Genomic DNA, 18,764 nt, shown 5'->3' with positions numbered 1-18,764 from the left:
TGAAACCATGATCACAATTAAAATAACAAAAATCCATCACCCCCAGAAGTTTAGTTCCAGTAAGCTTTTGATGTGTGTTTAAATGGCATACTTTCTAGGATCACCTAGAAATACTCTACTTTATCTCCTCACTAGCATTTCCAGTTACTGAACTATTATTATTTCACCATTGAATCCCTGCTTCTCCACTCTGCCTCTCAGCATCCCCATGATTAAGTACAGGGCTTAATAATGAATACCTAGTAAGTATATTCTTAGTGTGTTTTTACTATTAAATTGCTCAGAGAAGATGGTTCTAATTTAATATGCAGGTTTGTTCAATTTAATTTTAAATTAATTTGAATTAAAATTAAATTTTAGTTTGAGTTAGGTTTTAACATGGCCAGGTCTGGTTTTAGTCATTCTTATTTTCATTTTTTAAAACACGATTTATTACCAGTGTCCCCTTTAATGGGCTAATCATCTTAATTCTTCACAGCTTGGTTGGTATTTCAGAACAATAGATGTCTGCCTTGAACCATCCTGAGACTTGGGCGTTGGTGACAGGTGTGGGTTTTATTTTGTCAAGATTTATTTTGCTAGACTATTTTTAGGATGCCACAAGTTTTAGGCCTCTCCATCTACCCTATAATTGTGGTTATGGTGGTTTCCTGTGTCTTAGTTCAATTTTGCAACAGTCTCCAGAAGAGACCCTTGGATAGCACTTTACCCTTTTGTCTAGAACTGATCAAATTAGAGCTTAGAACCAGAATGGGAACAAGGGCAAAGGGAAGAAACATACGTACAACTGGGAGCATAAAAGAGTTAATGCTGTTATCTCACCCTTATAAAAGTTTTTTTGGTCTCCCTTATTTACCGAGCCCCTGATGCAGACATTGGATGTCACTGGTGAATTAAAAGGTGGTAAATTTAGAATGTGTAGGAGTAGGTGACACTGCCTGTCAGCCGTGTGTGGGGGTGTGAAATACATCCTAACTAGCCCTGGTTCTCCTGCAGATTTAGGACAACTGTGTATCTCTCTTTCCCATCATGCTCACGTTTTGCCCAGGGGCAATTGTTCTTTCACTTACCAAATAAAAGTTCACTTCCTGGATTGTAAATCAAATAAACCCGCTGGCATCAACTCCAGTAAGTTTTGAAACATTCTGAAATCTTTTGAAAATATTCTCTCAGAGGTCCAAATTCATTTCCATTCTAAATAACCATAGGCATTTTTAAGTTCTCCCCCACTGTTATTATCAACCTATGTTCCCCCTCATTGGCATCTGTAAAGAGAACAACACTGTGTTAAAATTCCTTCTTGACAATGCAGCAAACCATTAGTGCAGGATTTTTTGAAATATATCCCACTTTACACATTTGTCAGTCTCAGTCCCCTGCCAGCTCCAGATCCAGTCCATAAGTTGAAACAGCTCATGACTGTGTGCCAAGTACTTACGGTTGTATATATCTGTACCTACAAGAAGGGATGAGTGAAAGAAACCTTAGCCAATGTAAGGGTCCTTGAGGTTATTAAGGAGTCTAATTTTTTCTAGGATTGTATAAAAGCAGGCAGAATTTGAGAAGCGTAATCAAATTTGGGGCTGGTTTTCCTTGGCAGAGTTTTTCTAACTCTGGACAGCTAACTTGACATGGGTGTTTCTTTTTTTTTTTGACATGGGTGTTTCTTGTGGCAGATCTGGTGTTGGCGCTCCAGTGATTGGTGAGATTGATGGCGAGTATCGACATGACAGTCGACGAAATACCTTGGAGTGGTGCCTGCCAGTGATTGATGCCAAAAATAAGAGTGGCAGCCTTGAGTTCAGCATTGCTGGGCAGCCCAATGACTTCTTCCCTGTTCAAGTCTCCTTCATCTCCAAAAAAAATTACTGTAACATACAGGTATTCCCTTTTAATAGAGATCTTACACGGGGAAGGTGGTAGAACAAATGTTTAATAGGCAATATGACTTCATAGAGCAGAAAAATCAGAAAAAACTATGTCCCCCATGGATTCCATTGCTGTCTCATTTTATTGCATGCATGCTCAGTTGCTTCATTCATGTCCAACTCTTTGCAGCCCTTTGAACTATAGCCCACCAAACTCTTCTGTCCATGGGATTCTCCAGGCAAGAATACTGGAGTGGGTTGCTGTGCCCTCCTTCCCGAGATCTTCCTGACCCAGGGATCAAACACGAGTCTCCTGCATTGCAGGCAGATTCTTTAATGCTGAGCCACAGTCTTGGTCAAATTCTTCACCTGCTTTATTTCAGTTTTTTTCTCTAGATCAGATAAAGAAATTGAATGTGACTATGTATAAAAGTATTATGGGTGTGCAGGAGTCATATCTCTTAGTTGCCTGTTTTTTCAGTAATCTCATGTTATCTTAGAATCCATTTACCAAAGCATTCAGTACATGACTTAGTAATGCCTTTTGTAGTATTGTCACTTTATTTGAACCCAAAGACAGCTTCCCATCATTAATATGGATCATTATAAGCTATTTCTGCTGTAAACTTTGTCCTTTAGGTAGACAAAACAGTGGAAATTTGTGAACTGTTCCTTATTTATTTGTTTAGGCTGCACCACATGGCTTGCAGGATCTTAGTTTCTCAACCAGGGATTGAACCCAGGCCCCGTGGCAGTGAAAGTGCCGAATCCTAACCACAGGACTGCCAGGGAATTCCCTTTAAACTGTTTAGGTCATTATTTTTAACTCTTAGGTCATTATTTTTAACTCCTTGTTTTTCTAGTTTTTGAAATTGCGTTACAAGCACTGAGTTTATATTGTCATCTTCACCTCTGACTTGTTGATTTGCACTCTTACCTTTCCAGATGGTCTCTGTCTCTCCTCTGAGTGCTTGGGAAGTTATAACTTCCTCTGTCAGATGTTTTCCTCTTGTCAGTTTTCTCTCTCCCCTGCCCCCACTCAGTTATTGGCTCAACCCCATCAGTATTGGAGCACATTGTTGAACCCGAGACATTTTCGTCTTAGGGACCATTTGAAGAACAGGACAGTATAAATTGCTCTATCAGAACTTCATTAGAAAATGTGAGTCAGTGGTTCAAGTTTTGTGTTGGTGTCAATACAGGCACCATTGTTACAGGTAATTCATTAAACTGGATGTTTATTATTAATAAAAAGAAATCTCATTAGAATGACCCAGCCATATCTGGAAAATAAGTATGATAGAGTGGCTTAATGAGACTTTGAGAGCACTTTTAACAAGTAATGTTGAGTTGTTAAAATACTGCCTTTTGGGTCAAAATGTTCATTGATCATCCTTATAGAATTTCTGTGACCTAATGGGTTTTATAGGGCAGGGCCTGGGCAGTGACTGCTTACTGTGGACCTTTTACTTAATACCATTCTACATGTCATCTCAAGAGTTGTCTTTTCTGTCAAAGAACAGATTAATCATGTTGATGGGGAGGAGTAATGCTGTGAGCTGCAGTTGTGAATTGAACTTTTTAGTATTTCTGAGTTAAACTTTTAATACTGCATTCGTGAATTTGATCTGTTCTGTACTGAGAATTTAGCCAGCACCTTGAAGACCCGCTGTTCTGCTTTACCTTACTCTTTGTTTGTTTTCCTAGGTTACCAAAGTGACCCAGGTAGATGGAAACAGCCCTGTAAGGTTTTCCACAGAGACCACTTTCCTAGTGGATAAGTATGAAATTCTGTAATACCGAGAAGGAACCGAAAAGGAAAATTTTCAAATAAAGAAGAAGCCAGCAGTGGCTGAAGAGTTTTTTCCAAACCCACAAGCCATTGGAGACCCTTTTTTTTTCCAAATACAGTGCACGATTCTCTGAGCGCAAGGACCCTCAGCTCCCCTCAGTGTTTCAGTGTCACAGAGACATTCTTTGGCAAAGCAATGGCACACTATACAGGGAAAGGCTGCTGATTTCTTTGGCAGATTTACTGGCCAGCAGGAAAACAAGCTCTCCAGAGAATGCCCCCAGTTAATCATTCTTTCCCTTTGCCTAAGTGTTCTTTTATTTGAATCCTTAAATATATTATATTTCATACTTTGTTTTTAAAAAGTATTCTCTGCAGAAGATTTTAATCTTTCATACTTCTTTACCTTCAGTTTTTTTCTTTTGTATATCCAATCAAGCCCTGGGGTCATCTGCATATAGGCATTGTATCTGGCACTCCCGTAACTGGTTGATCTAATCCAGTCTTGATTTTTGGACTACACAAGTGAACTGCTTGAGGGGTATGAGGTCTGCACATTAAAAGATAAGGTTGTCTTATGTCCTTTTCCTATATCTATTCATCCCTCCATTCCTTTGCCAAGCTGTTTTCTTTTCAGGTTTGTCGCTTTGCTTTAGAACACTACTGTGAATCCTATTGTGTCAATAATAAAGACAGCTGAGAAGCAGCTTCCAGATGGCATAGCCCCCCACTTCAAGGTGTCTGGGAGGAGAACGGTCATGTCCAGTTAGGGATTTCACACTCGCAGGTAATCATGTCTGCTGCTGGTGCTACCCATCCTTCCATTCTCCACATTTTGGGTACTTCAGCTAATACATGATAGCTCATGGTCTTTGTAATCCATTCACATTCCTGAGATTCACCACCTTCCTCTTCCTGAATGTTCTCTCTGTGTCATCAGTTTTTTCCTTTCCATCTGAAATAAGGTTATGATTTTGGAGGCTGAACCCTCAGTGAGTCTTTGTGCCAATGCCGTTGGCCCTAAACTGTCAAGGAGACTCCAGTTTCACCACCAGATTTTTAGCCTTTCAAGATGCAGCTGATTAAAAAAAAAAAAAGATGCAGCTGATTATATTGCTGTATAGGAATGCTGATAATACTCCTTTCTAGCCTCCTCAACATTTTTTTCAGCAGCCTATCCTTCCCATCTCTGAAATCCTTCCTTTTTCTCCCCTAAGCCTTTTCTGTTGAGTGTCATCATGTAGCGATTGTTTCTCAGCCCCCCATCCATTATTTCTTCAGTGGAGAAGACTGCATCAGCCAGCCTTGGGTTGTCTTTTAATCCAGTATTGCACTGGGGATCAGTAGAGTTGTTGCCAGGCTGCAGCCACGGGGGCGGGGGGTGGGGGGTGGAGATGGATGACAATAGACGCCCTCCTGCACTCTCAGCTGGTTGGAGAGTATCACTCTGAACATTTGGCCTTCCCTGCAAAGAGTGTACTGTACTTGAAGCAAAGCAGTCACACACAAATGGCCATGGATGGAATTGTTTGCCAAAGAAATTTCTGGCCTTTCCCTTCCCCTTAATCGCATCAGGGAAGAATCCTTATTTCTAGCTTGGTTTCCACATAAGGTTTTTTGAGGAAGGGGACTGGGACAAGAAATCTGTCATGTAGTTACGTAGACAAGGAATCTTATTAATTCAGTTTTGTTTGAGAGTTGCTTGTCCATATGATTTTTTAAAAGTGAGATTTAGTTTCACAAAAACTTTTTTTTCTGAAATTACTTTTGGGGTAATATTTAAAATGAGAGACATTTTGTAACCCTGTAAAATACATAGGGAATATAACATTCCAGTGTACACACAGAAGACAGATTCTTTAATCAAATAAAGAGTATTATAAAATGAATGTTTTTAGACTCTTGACCCTCTCATCCTTTGGTGTTGTCTTGGTGATTCAGAATGATGTAATGGGATCTAAGATTAAAAATTAATGATATGTTTCTTTTAAGAGGAAATAATCTCTAAGAGTATTCATTGCCTTTTCTCCCTATAACAAGTATTGTACCTCCTTGTGTATTTTTCTGCATTTGAGAACAGACACAGATACATGTACTCCTGACAGTATAGCTTTTGAACTTGATGACACTATGGGCTTTTGATCCTGATTTTGTCAGGGGCAGTTGTGTAATCAGAAAAATGAAGCTTCATCTTGAAGGAGTAACCATAGGTGGTGATACCTTGGTGCATTCTCTTCCCCATTAGACAAACAGTGGTAAGAAGTAAGTGATGCAGGCATGAGTGATGAATGCCTTGGATAATGCCTCCAAAAAGGCTGCTTCCTTACCCTCTATTTAAGTTTAAAACTATAGAATGTCACCAAATTGGAAGGCAAATCTCTGATGAATAATAAGTTTCTGGGATGAGTAAGTTTTTATTTTAATGGTGAGAGGTAAGATTTTGAATTTTTTTTACTTAAGAGAACTAGCAAGTATCTTGTCTAATGTTTCTAAAGTGTAGCTTGGCTCCCTGAGGCTGTAACGTTAATCCAGTGAAATGAAGCACACCAAACCCACACCACACCCTCTGGCAGCTGATACCTCCTTGGTGTCAGTTGGACTTTTTGTTGGCTTCTTGTGAGGGAGACTTAACAAAATAATTACATCTGACTGAGCATTCTGTTTGATGTAGGAGGTTTGTGGTTCCTGCTCTGGGTTCATTAATTCCACATAGAGGAGGTAGGGAGGGAGGTGAGTTCCTTTTAAGAAAAAGTCTGTCATTCATCTACTCAGTATCAAACCCCAAATTAATCAGCCCATGCATCGCTGCAGGAAACATTGCCCTCAGTTGAAATCTTACACACTAGGTAGCTTCAGATTTCCAGAGTCGATACAGAACAGCTTTTTAAAAAGTTATGTGGGACTTTTTTGGCAGTCTGGTGGCTAAGACTCTGCCCTTCCACTACAGGGGCTGCAGGTTCGATCCCTGGTTGGTGAGCTAAGATCCGGAAAAAAAAAAAAAAAAAGTTTATATCTGCAGGGCTCATGGGAGGAAGAGAGGAAAACAGAAAGTCCCCATCCTCAAGAAGGTTGAACTGGAAGCAACAGCTGTACCACCTTAAAAGTGTAGCTTTCTTGCTAAAGCAGACACTTCAACTGCAACTAGGGGTTCTCAGTGTGGGTCTCTAAGGGTGAGGGCTTTGGTCTGGTAGGTTTTAAAGGTAAAATTAAGCAAAAATGCAGAATTGACTCCCCTGGACCATGCACAAGTATCATTGCAACCGTCCTTTCTCTGCATTCCCTGTTTTTGCCCCCTTTGGTAAATATACCTGGAGCTGTAGAGCTTCTCTGAAACTCCTAGAAGATCCACAAGTAGGTTGGCTGCTGTGTCCTGTCTTAACCCAAGAGCAGACAACATCTCTACAAGAGTCAGTTTCACCTCTCACCCTAGGGAGTTAGTGATTGATGAGGAGACAAGCCTTTAGGAAGTTTAGACTACTTTTCCAAACTGAGCTGTCCCCTCTTAACACCAGAGGTCAAGCAACCAGGCAGTTTTTAGAAGCTTAGGCCACTCCCCTATCCCCTACTCCCACTGGCCAGAAAGGAAAGTTTTTTTGCCTTGCTGTTCATAGGGCAGGGGTTATGGGAAGTTCCCATAGGTGTAACTCTTGAGATCAGGTTGATGTGCTATTTGGGAAAGAAGTGTTACAAATTCAAAGCCCTGAGAGAAATGGAAATAGGTCTTGTTTCCCATTTTTTGCCTAAATGAATCCTTGTTCATTTCTGCTCATAGGAAGGTCCAGAGCCATGGAAGGTAGATAAGCCCAGTCTTCCATCCTACACAAAATTTCCACTCAGCTTGGAAGTATCTTAGCTGTGAATAGAAGTGTGGATTGTGTAATTTCAAAAACAGGCTGAGAAGAAGAGTTTCTGCTCTTTTCAGCTACTGAAGAAAGGTTTGAACTTTCTCCCCAAATTGGATGCAGTGAGGAGTTAGTTACTTGGCATCATTGGTGGCACCACACCTACACTAATGATGCCTGAGTTCAGGATCCCAAGATGCCAGAAGGGATAGCTTCCTGGGGTAGGGTGTGTATCTACAGGGATTGCTTGCTGTAATGAGCAATAATAACCTCTTTCTGAGGCTGGAGGGAGTACAATTTGAGAGGAGGGACAGCTGGGAAATGTGCTGTGGCTAGGACAGGGTGGATGTGGAAATCGACTCCTGACATTCATAACCAAGTGCAGAGGGCTTTCAAAAATCCACTCTTCCACACCCAGCCTTTGCCCTCTCCCCCTGCTTCCACCTCGGAAAGTTTGAAGCATGCTTGGAAAGCTGCTTTCTGCTTTCTTCTCTCTTCCTCCCCCTTTCTGAGCTCCCAGCTGCTCGACCTCTTGCGTAACTGTGTGAGAGGACTGAGTCTTTCTGATGGGCTCCAGATGTGGAGCGGGGTGGGGGTGGAGGGTGGGGATGGTAGGTCTGAAGTCCCCTGAGCGCCCCAACTGTGGGAACACAGGGCCCGGACACAGCGGGAGCAAGGACACACCGCACAGAGCCTTTGTGCTGGGCTCAGCGGACTGCTGGGCTGGAGGACAGCAGTTGCGTGATGTTTCAACCCCCTGCTTTAGCATCAGCTGCCTCTGTGGCAGGCTTGATTATTCCCCCAAATTCCTCCTGACCAAGACAGCAAGGAAGAGTTGGATTTGTGAAGCACAGTTAAGTGAAAAGTCTGTGAGGCACTCCAGTCTGAGCCTCTCCCCTCAAATCCTGGGTCTTGGCACATAAGATACAAGTTTGGGTTTTGTTTGCTTTTCTTTTTATTTAACAGAATAGCCTGAAAATTACTGTTGTGATCTGCTTCATGAAAGGTGGTTAGAGTTAAAATACTTTTATGATCTGCAAAAGGTATGAAGAAAGAATAAGTCTTCCGCTCTCAACACTGCTCCCCCACCCCTGGACAGATCCTGGGGTTTCCTGATACCCACGGCACATGCTGAATGAAGCCTGATAGATTGACCTCTGTTAGCTACAGCAGGTAGCTGCAAAGAGCCATCCACCCCTCCTGCTTCTAGTTCCGTTGGTTCCAGCCTCCAGCTGGGGGTGGGGAGGGTCCCCCTGCTAGTGCTGGCCCTGTCAATGAGTGACCAAAAGTTCCTGCAGTTCAGCTTCCTGCTGTTCCTGGGTTAAACAGGGAGGGTGCACAGTAAAAGCACTGAATCAGAACAAGATTTGTCCACCACAAATTATTTTCTGCTGTCCTCTGCTCACTGCAATGTTACAGCCTTGGGGGCTTTCTGCTTCCTATCCTTCAGGGAGGAAGAGTCTTAGGGGTCCATCCAGTGCAGGTTTAAAAGGTCCAGTCTAGTTGGGTTCAAATCCCTAGGTCCTCCCCCATCAGTCTCCTGGGGCAAGAGCTGGGCTTTACAAGGTAAGGATCAGCTGTCAGCTTGGATTTCGGGTGGTGGTTGAAAAGAAGAATGACCTTCTCCCAGGCTGTTTCCAGGCTTCTCTAAGGTTTTCAGGTCCTCCCTACCCACTTCTTCCTTAATAAACCCTTACTCCTACAGAGACCCAAACTGCTACAGGATGCTGTGCTCAACCACTTTGAGCACCAGTTTGCCTCCCAGCTGTAATCCCGCAGGTTGGGGGGGGGGGGGGTGGATTGACAGGGGGGCAAGATGATAATTCCATTCCGTTTTCTTGTGCTTTACAGTTTGCGCGGCATTTTACCATGCCTTCTTATACCTATCTTCAGAAATATCTGTGACTCCCTATCTGGACAGTTATTAACCCCATTTACAGCTCGTCCTGGCGGAGGGGCTTGGAGTAGGATGAGGAGAAGGGGCGACAGAGGGTAGATAGACCTGGATACCTTCAGCAGATATTCCGAGATATTAAGAACATGCACGGCTGCGACCATGAAGTTCACTGGGATCTGATGGAGGATTCAGGCATCTAAACTGAAAAAAAGAGGAGGGGCGGACTAGAGAGAAACGGGAAAACACCCTCAGAAGAGCCTTAAGGCCTAGGGGTGGAGGGTGGTCCAGGAGAGTCCGAAGGGGAGGGCGAGCGGGGACAGGGTGTGCACGCGGTGGTGGTGGAAAGCCCAGCTGCGAAGATGAACAAAGCGCGCGCTGTGCGGGCGTGGGGGGAGGTGCCGCTCTGGGAAAGGCTGGGTGGGGGGACCTTGGGCTCCAGTCCCACAAGGGCGTCTCCTCTGGCTGGCCAGGCGGACGGGACGGGGGGACGGGGCGGGGACTAGCGGGGGGGGGGGGGAGGAAGGCGGGACCCACTTGCTCTCCTCCTACTCAGCGGGCTTCCAGGGAAAAGCAAGAGTGTCCTTCGGAGCCTGGGGCCGCGGCTGCCGAGCTGGGCGAAAGACCCGGTGTGTCCCTCTCCCCTCGAGGTGAGGGCGCTCCCTCCCGCTACGCCTGCGGGTCCCGCTCGCTGCGCGGCTGGGACGGGATAAGAGGAAGTCCCGGGGACCTGGCAAGAGCCCTCAGACCAGCTCTGGGCTGGAAGATCCCGGAGAAGCCGGTAGGCGAAGAGGGGCGCCGCAGGTGAGTGCGTGGGGACGCGGGAGGCTTTGTGCCGAGCGGGCTCCGCTGCTCTCCCGGGAGCGGCGTGCTTCTGCCCTCCCGAGCCGCTGCCGGCGCCGCCGCCAGAGGGGGCCCTTGCGCTCCGCCCCACCACGGCCGCCCGCCGCCCGCCGCCCCGGGGGGAACGCGGATCCTTGTCCCAGGACTTTCCTGAGGGCGACTGGGCGACACTCGCGGGGTCTCGTCCGCCTGCTCCCCTCACCTCCCCTCTCCCGCCGACAGAAGGACTGAGAGCCCTGCGCCAGGACAGCGGGGTCCCCTGGGGGCATCTCAGCTGCCGTCCCGGGCTGGGCCGCCTTGATGGGACAGGAAAGGGATGCGGAGTCGGGCTCGGAGGCAGTGCTGTCCGGAAGGGACCGCTGGGTGTGTTCAGGGGATGGGTGGCACATCTGGGGCCTCCTGGGCCCTGCCTGGGCCCCGCGTCATTAGGGGTCCGGGAGGCTGGAAGGGGGGCCGTGGGGGCCGTGAGTCTCCGGCCCATGCCACGCCCGCACAGTCCAGATTCGACTCCCTTGCGGAGTTCCCCCGTGCCGGGGCTGAGCCAGGTCATCCGGGCTCCTCGGGGAAGGGGAAGCGCGCGGGCGGGGGCGGTGGGGGACTGGGAGGGGCCTCGGAGTTGCCGAGGCTTCCACGGACGCTTCCGCCGAGGCGCGCGCGAGCAGAGGCTGGGCCGGGAGACGCAGCGGCCCGGCGGGGGACCCAGGGCGCCGGGGCGGAGCTGCATTTCTGGGCCCGTTAGCTCAGCCGTCCCGGAGGCTCCGGGGACTGACTCATCCGGCCGGTTACACACAAACACAACCCCCCCCCCCCCCCCGGTCAGGCATCCCACGCGCAGACACACTCGGCGCCCCAGCCGGCATCACCCACGCACCCTTCCCACCGAGCAAGCCACGCGGACACGCCCGTCTCTCTGCCGTGACACGTGTGGGACCCAACAACACCTACACCTCTACCCACTCCGCGCACACGCCAAGCACCCGCAGCCCTCGCAGGAAGCCCACATCCACACCTGCAGCCCCCGCGCACACGCATCCCGCGATTCACACACCCACCTGCCGCTCCCGCCCATCACACACTCAGTCCGCACACACGAATGCCACGCGCGCGGCCCCCTCCCGCAGCCGCCCGCGGGGAGCCGGCGGTGTCTGGGGGCCGCGCCTTTCTCGGACCGCGCAAACAAGCGGCCCCTTCTCCCGGCCCGGCCAAAGAAAGGCCGCTTGTCCGGCGTCAGCCGCGGGCGGGGCCGCCCAACACTGCGGCCTTGTCCCACCTGGCGGCCCTGGGGAGGGCGGCGAGGGGCAGCAGGGAGCCCTCCGTGCGGAGGCACCCCACCTCCACTCCTCACACAAATAAAATCACAGCCCCAAACTACACTCGCGCCTCGTCCCACCGCCTGCTCCAGCCCCGGCTGCCCGCCTACAGTCTCTGTCTACAGCTGGGTCCCCAGGCCAGCCCTCCGGACCCCTCTTTCACTCCAGAGCCTCACCTCCCGTCCCCACGCCGGTCTCCTCCTCCACGACCCTGGGTACCTTCGACTGCTCCCCCGTACCGTCACCCCCCTTACCTTGAGCACTCGTCTGTCCCCAGTCTCCCCCATCTCCTTCGTCCCCCAGTCCTTCTCCTTCTGGTCCCTGTCTCCCCACCCCACCCCCCGCCTCCGCCTCCCCTGCGTCCTCCGGACTCCATCCTGTTTCCCACCTTCTTCGCCTCCTCCCCATCCTCTGCCTGTCTTCTCTCCCCAGCCCTCCTTTCCCCTCACTCTTCAGTCTCCCTCTTTTGTTTTTCTCTCCAAACCCTTAATCTTCCCTTCCGTCCCACCCCTCCGCAGACCCCCGATTTCCCATCTTCTCAAGTTCTCTGAGGGCTTCCCAGATGGAGCTAGTGGTAAAGAACCTGCCTGCCAATGCTAGAGATATAAGAGACGTGGGTTCGATCCCGGGTCGGGAAGATCCCCTAGAGGAGGAAATGGAAACCACTCCAGTATTCTTGCCTGGAAAGTAGACAGAGGAGCCTGACGGGCTGCAGTCCATGGGATCGCAGAGTCGGACACGACTGAGCGACTAACAGTCAAGTTCTCTGCGTCCTTTCCCCTACGTCCTCCCCGGCCCCTGCCCGGCTCCGGCGCCCCGCCCACTGGGCTCCCGGCCTCAGTTTCCTTCCCTTCCGGCCCCTTCCTCTGCCAGCGGCCCTTCCTCGAGGGCAGACGCGCGCCGAAAGGATCCCAACTCGGCCTCGCTCCCGGGCCGTGCGACGCCCGGGCCACAGGGGACCGCTCTCGCTCCTGGGCCGGCCTCCGGCCTTTCTTCTGGGGCCCGATTTGGAGGCTGGACTTCCTCCAATCCCTGTTGGTTCTGGAACTTCCCAGTCGCTCTCCAGGGCCTCCCGCGCCCGTCGTTAAGGGACCGACCGAGTCCCCCGAAGCGGTGACTCCCCCACGCGGGCAGAGAGCTGGGGTCCAGGTAGGGCAAGGGATCCCCGGTGGCCTGGATGCCCGGGCTTTCGCGCCGGGCCGGGAGGCCGCGGGGGCCCGGCGCGGGGTCACCTGCCAGAGCCCTGGCCTCACCCACGCGGGGCTCCCTAGACATCCAGGTCTCTGCCACCTTGCGCCCGAGGAGGCGCTTGGGCGTCTCAGCTCGCAGTGGGAGACCGCTACCAAGAGCCGGGGCTGACCGCGGCGCTTCCCCAGCCCCTCCTCCCAGAGAGCCGGACACGCACCGCAGCGCCCTTTTTTTGGCAGCGGGCGGGCCGGATTTCCCAGGACCGCGGCGGAGGCCAGAGGGGTGAATCGGGTGGGTATAATTACAGCCCCGGGCAGTGGGCAGCCTGGTGGGACGAAGCAGGTCGGCCGCTGGGGCCGCTGGGGGGCGCCCCGGCGGAGCTCGCTTGGCTCTCCCCGCCAGGGGAGCGGCTGGAAGAGAGAGCGCCCCCCGGTGGCGGCTCTCCGGGCAGCAGTGCAGCCCGTGGGTCAGCACCGCCCGCGGGCCGGGACGCGTCGGTCTGGTGTATCTCCACTCCACCTGGATTGAGTTTCGGACCTGGAGCCACGGCCTCGAGCCTCCCGGACTCTACATCTTTTCCTGTCTTCTCCGTCTCTCCCTACACCTCTCTCCTTATCTCTTCCTGTTCTTTCACCTCCTTATTCCTTCTCTCCTCCCTCCAATCACTCTTTTCCCCCATCAACCTTGTTCTTTTACAGGATTTATCGCCACTTGAAATCCGTGGTGTAAATAAGTGAACACACTCATTGCTCCCTCACGGAGTGATGGTGACAAACTTGAGAGATGAAGAAACTGAAGCCCAGAAAAGTGAAGTGACTTTAAGTTCAGGAAGCTCATACTAGTAACTGGCATATTTACAGTGCTCTGCACTTCACAGAGTGTCATTTGATATAATATCTGAATCTCTAGAGCTTTCCTTGTGGCTCAGCTGGTAAGGAATCTGCATGTAATGTGGGAGACCTGGGTTCCATCCCTGGGTTGGGAAGATCCCCTGGAGAAGGAAATGGCAACCCACTCCAGTACTCTTGCTTGGAAAATCCCATGGATGGAGAAGCCTGGTAGGCTACAGTCTATGGGGTCACAAAGAGTCGTGGGACACGACTGAGTGACTTCATTTCACTTCACTTCACCCACTCCAGTATTCTTGCCTGGAGAATTCCATGGATTGTATAGTCCATGGGGTTGCAAAGAGTTGGACAGCACTGAGCAACTTTCACTTTCTGAATTTCTAAGACAATCATCTTAAAAAAAAAAAACCAAACTAATAGTTTTATTGAGGAATGATGTTCATACCATAAATTCACTTAAGTGTACATTCAGTTATTTTTAGTGTATTTACAGATCTGGGCAAACCATCATCACAAATAAGTTTTAGAACATTTCTATCATGCCCCCCAAATCTGCCCATTTTTATAGCCCATTAGATGGTCCCTCTGACAGGTCTAATTGGTTCACCCATTCCACCCCTAGCCCCAGGCAAGCAGTAATCCAGACAATATTATTTTTTATTTTATTTATTTAAATTATTTTTAATATAAATCATTATTCCAGTTTTATAGAGAATGATTGACACTCAGAGAAGTTAAATAACATGTCTAAGTTTCTCTCAGTTAATAAATAAGAAAGTCAAGATTAGAATTTAAGGCTCTTGCATCCCAGTCTAAAGCTCTTTCCGCTACCCAGTGATGCCTTTCCTTCACCGTTGTTCATTGTTTTGTTTTTCTCACCCCCTCTTTTATATACGCTTATATCCCCAGCTCACTGTCTTGCCTCTCCTCCCTCAGAAACCTGAAGGACTTCCCTCAGTTGAAAGAAGCAGTAGCACCATCTTTGTCCCTGGAAATTCTTCCCCCCGGCCAGATCTCCTGGGGAGGTGCCAGGCCGGCTCGCGCCTTGCTGTAGGTTAACGGCCTTTGCCTTCCTTCTTCCCAGGCAGACTTGGGGTGGGCCTTAGGCCCCGTTCCAGCTTCTCTTCCTCCAGCTTGGGTGGAAATGGTGACGGAGACGATGCATGCCAGGTCCGGAAGGGTGGAAGCTGGGAGGGTAAAATTAGTAACACTATTGCTAAGACCTTTGGGCCCCACTGCCAGGGTCAGACACTCCTTGGAACGCTGGCTCCTGCCCCACTTCCTCTTCAAGTCTCTTAGAAGATGGCTGGAAGAGAAAGTGGAAGGGAACCCTGCCTTCCTGGGTCTCCCTCCCTCCCTCCCTGTGGTCACACTCTCTTCAGCTTCCCCAGTAACATTGCAGCAGTCAATAGGAAGTTTCTCACCTCGGCAAGTTGGCCAAGGGATGGGCACGTAGGCACAGATTAGTACGTAAAGCTCCTTCCTCACAGTTCTCAGGTGCCAGTGCTCTGGAGTGGAAGGCTCTGGAGCTCTGGAATCTGTTCTACCTCTGGTTCTAAGGACTTCAGCTCCCTACGGTACCAAATCAGGTTGAGAACCCAAGAGTCCTATATTCTCAGTGTTAGTCACCACTGGGGGGTTTATTTTTTATTTTTGCTGATTGTGGGGGTCGGGGTGGGTAAGATGCTTTCTGGGGAGGAGAGGATGCAGGAATTGAGACAGAGATGGCAGTAATCGTGGCATTTCCCCCTCATGTTTCCTTGAAGAAAACATCCTTCTGAGACTCCTGGGGAAAGAGACGGGGAGAGGCTGTGGAAGGGAGCGCCCACTCAGCCCTGCCACCTGCCTGGGGCCCCCTGTCTACCAGTGTCCCTGGAGGGGCTGCCTTGAGCTAGCTTTCCTCTCTAAGGTAGATTTTCCCCACCTTCTTATGGCTTCTGATGCCCGAGGGTCCTCAACTGCCAAGGCCTGGGTCCTGGCTGTCAGAGGCAAGAGGGAGACCATATGGTTTGGGCCCTATAGGACTTTTGGGGGGGGGCGCTCTGTGTGTGTGCTTGCGGGGGGGTCAGGGCCAGTGTGGTGGGGTAGCATCCACGCTGACCTGTGTTGTGGGTGAAGACGTGGCGCCGCCCCCTTCCCTCCGCATGGCCCCCACCCCGCCCCAAGCTCCTGAACTGCCTCCAGGTCTCCTTCAGCAGGAGCTTGCTGGGAGCCACCGTGCCATTGCTCCTGCCTTGAGAACACTGCTGCAGAACCCACTCCTTGCCCCTTTCTGCCCTGGCCTCCTCGCCTCACCTGTTTTCTGCTGTGTCCACAGGAGCTCTGGGGCCCCAGGAACATGGACACTCTCAATAGGAACCAGGTGGGCCCTGGATGTAAGACCCCGGCCCTGGTGCAGGTGAGCAAGGTGGGGGCCATGGGGCAAGAGGGCAGTCTGGTGAGGACAGGTCGGCTCCTCTCCTTCCCTGTGGTCCCAGCTTAAGAATGACATCCACACTACCTCCATGCTCTTCCCCAGGTCCCAAGCCTATTCACAGCTAAGTCTTTAGCTGAATTAGGTTAATTGGTTCACCCAGAAAATACCCTTTGAAAGTCAGGAAGTGGTTTACAGTTCAACTTCGGAGCTGTAGCTGTTTCCGCCCTGCCCTCTCTTGTAATTCAGTTTAACAGGGGCAAGCCGTGGCCAAGTGGATTGCCATGGACAAGTCTACAGGGATGAGTCTTGATTGGTCCCCTCTATAGCAACTCCCCCCGCAACTCTTAGCAAGCACCTTCCAGCTCTCCTTAGTTTCTCGTTGTTTCTGTCCTAATAGACAAAAGGGGCAGTTAAACCAAGATGTGAGATAAATCCAGTGGGATGAGTTAGTGGCCTAGATTCAGATCTAATTACAATTTAATGGAATACTGCTCTGCACAAGATTTTGTACACGTACAGAGCCCTTTAGAGAGGATAGGTGCTGGAGAGAGTGCTGGTGTGACTGGGACTAGGGTGGTATGGTGCCCGCCTGGAATCTCTCATGATGCTCATCCCCTACCTCCACCACCTACAGAAAGGACCCTTGGACCTGATCGAAACAGGCAAAGGGCTGAAAGTGCAGACGGACAAACCCCATCTGGTGAGCCTGGGCAGCGGGCGGCTCAGCACAGCCATCACCCTTCTACCGCTGGAAGAAGGTGAGTCTGGGGTGCATCCTGCCTGCCACCCCTCCATCCTTACAGACATTCCTGCTTGGGAATCCAGGCATGCATGCAGGGGCCCCTTTTGCTACCTGCTGACAGTGTTCACCTCTCCCAAATGGGAGGCCATGTCACAACGCCCCCCTGCCGCCCCCCAGCTTGCTTCCCTTGTCTGTGCCTCCCCAGACTAATCTGGCTCCATGACTAGGATTAAAGATCAGCTTAGAAATCAGGAGGAGAGCCCTGAAATAGGAGAGCTCATGGCTCTTGGCAACCAGTGTGGCCAAGAAGAAAGGGAACTCCGATCCAGGGCCATGCCTGGAGAGGGAGAAGGCGCTGGTGGAGCTGGAGAGATGGGCAAGATGGGCCTGGGGCAGACCTCCGAGTCAGGCCCTGGCACAGCCCCCTCCACCTTGCAGCTTCTGCCCTTCCTGTCTCCTCTCCTGGCTGCACTTGTTGCCTGGGTGATACTACATTCCCCACATTCTCCAAATACCAGTCCAGGAGCTCTCTCTCTCTCCAGGGGCTGGGGAGAGAGGGGGTGTGAGGAGGGCAAGGGTTGCAGGTGGCAGAAGGGAGGGAGAGGAGGGGGGGGAGAGCTGGAAGAAAAGGTGGGGGAGGCTAGGGAAGGAGAGAAAAGTTCTGGGTAGGGGGGCTTGGGGGGACTAAGGAAATTCTGCAGAAGAAGCTCCTACCAAGTTTGCAGATCCTCTGTGCCCTCTGGGCCTTCCTGTTTCTGGGGCCGAGACGGGCTCCTACCCCTCACTGTCTCCACCAGGCTCAGGGGCCCCACGGGGTGGGCAGCGATTCTCCCTGGAGTAGGAGATGGCAGTCCCACCGTGGCCCTCCCAGCCCCTCCCTGCCTCCTCCGCCTGGACTGGCCCTCTGACACTTGCCTCCTGTCTTCAGGGAGGACCGTGATTGGCTCTGCGGCCAGGGACATCTCACTGCAGGGTCCGGGCCTGGCTCCGGAGCACTGCTACATCGAGAACCTGCGGGGCACCCTCACCCTCTACCCCTGCGGCAATGCCTGCACTATTGATGGGCTCCCGGTCCGGCAGCCCACTCGGCTCACTCAGGGTAAGGTCTGACCGCCCTGAAGCCAGGGAGCTTCTGTTTAAAAGCTTGTGCGTGACAGGTGCAGGGGAAGTCTGCTGTTTTGGTTGCCATGGTAACTGCCTGAGTGGCCAAGTTGGGGGTGGGGTGCTCAGGTGCATCTGGATCAGGTGCATTTCAAAACCCCCGCCAGCATCCACACCGGTTTCTTTTTTCTCCGGTCGCCCCACCCTACCTCTCACACTGTGGTAGGAAGAGAGAGAAGAGGTTCCGCTGCCTGCTCTCGGAGGACACAGGGAGCTGTGCAGTGGTCGCTAATGGTTGTTAGGGGAGAAGAGCTGGAGCAGCAACGAGGGGAACAATGGCATGGTTCCATGATGCCAAGAGGCAGGTGTTCTAGAAAGCTGTTGAGGTTGGGGAGAGCAGGACAAAGGAGATGGGACAAGGGCAAAAAAATACGAGGGCACGCTCACTCCTGTTAAAACACTGTTGACAACAGCGTCTGAGTCACGAATGTCTTTACCACTCTGTTTCCCAAAGGAACAGGTCTCTCTGTTGTATAAGGGAGCTCTAAAAACTGGGCCTCCAGTTACTATGGTGATGAGGCAGGTAAGGAAAGGCTTGGCCCAGGTAGCACTCTGATAGACCAGGTGTGTTTGCCCTGGGCATCAGTGTATACAATGAAGCGTCATATTAGGGGGATGTGAAAAGTGGGCTTGGGTAGCCGTAAAGGATGGGAGCTTGGACTAAGCCTGGCTCTAAGGAGGAGGACCAATGCCCTGGCAGTGTTTTCTGGGGACTCTTACCTGTTACTGGGCTTCCCAGATGGCTCAGTGGTAAAGAATGTCCACCTGCCAATGAAAGATATACCGGAAATGTGGGTTCCATCCCTGGGTCAGGAAGATCCCCTGGAGGAGGAAATGGCAACCCACTCCAGGATTCTTGC

At 50.8% G+C, this 18,764-nt stretch overlaps 2 protein-coding genes across 14 annotated transcripts in view; both read left to right on the top strand.

Moving 5' to 3' along the window:
- ARCN1 (archain 1) overlaps nucleotides 1–5,661 on the top strand; it is a 38,873-nt gene extending 33,212 nt beyond the window's left edge. For both annotated transcript variants that reach the window (XM_070473512.1, XM_020871968.2), the window contains exons 9-10: nucleotides 1,677–1,881; nucleotides 3,576–5,661. In XM_070473512.1, coding sequence (XP_070329613.1) covers nucleotides 1,677–1,881; nucleotides 3,576–3,665 — 295 coding nt within the window. In that variant the 3' untranslated portion in view covers nucleotides 3,666–5,661. The remainder of the gene's footprint in view (nucleotides 1–1,676; nucleotides 1,882–3,575) is intronic.
- Nucleotides 5,662–9,947: 4,286 nt separating this feature from the next.
- The window catches only part of PHLDB1 (pleckstrin homology like domain family B member 1), a 48,070-nt gene continuing 39,253 nt past the window's right edge, over nucleotides 9,948–18,764 (top strand). For 4 of the 12 annotated variants that reach the window (XM_070473501.1, XM_070473500.1, XM_070473499.1 and 1 more), the window contains exons 1-4: nucleotides 9,948–10,200; nucleotides 15,903–15,983; nucleotides 16,636–16,759; nucleotides 17,672–17,842. In XM_070473501.1, the coding sequence (XP_070329602.1) occupies nucleotides 15,924–15,983; nucleotides 16,636–16,759; nucleotides 17,672–17,842 (355 nt within the window). In that variant the 5' untranslated portion in view covers nucleotides 9,948–10,200; nucleotides 15,903–15,923. Of the gene's footprint in view, nucleotides 10,201–14,554; nucleotides 14,640–15,902; nucleotides 15,984–16,635; nucleotides 16,760–17,671; nucleotides 17,843–18,764 lie in introns of those variants that run through there. The other 8 variants (XM_070473502.1, XM_070473504.1, XM_070473503.1 and 5 more) reach the window with 4 other exon arrangements.

This window comes from Odocoileus virginianus, chromosome 10 (genome assembly GCF_023699985.2).
Source record: "Odocoileus virginianus isolate 20LAN1187 ecotype Illinois chromosome 10, Ovbor_1.2, whole genome shotgun sequence".
Taxonomy (NCBI): domain Eukaryota; kingdom Metazoa; phylum Chordata; class Mammalia; order Artiodactyla; family Cervidae; genus Odocoileus; species Odocoileus virginianus.
Note: the sequence above shows the minus strand (reverse complement) of the source record. Positions and strands in the feature narration are given on the sequence as shown.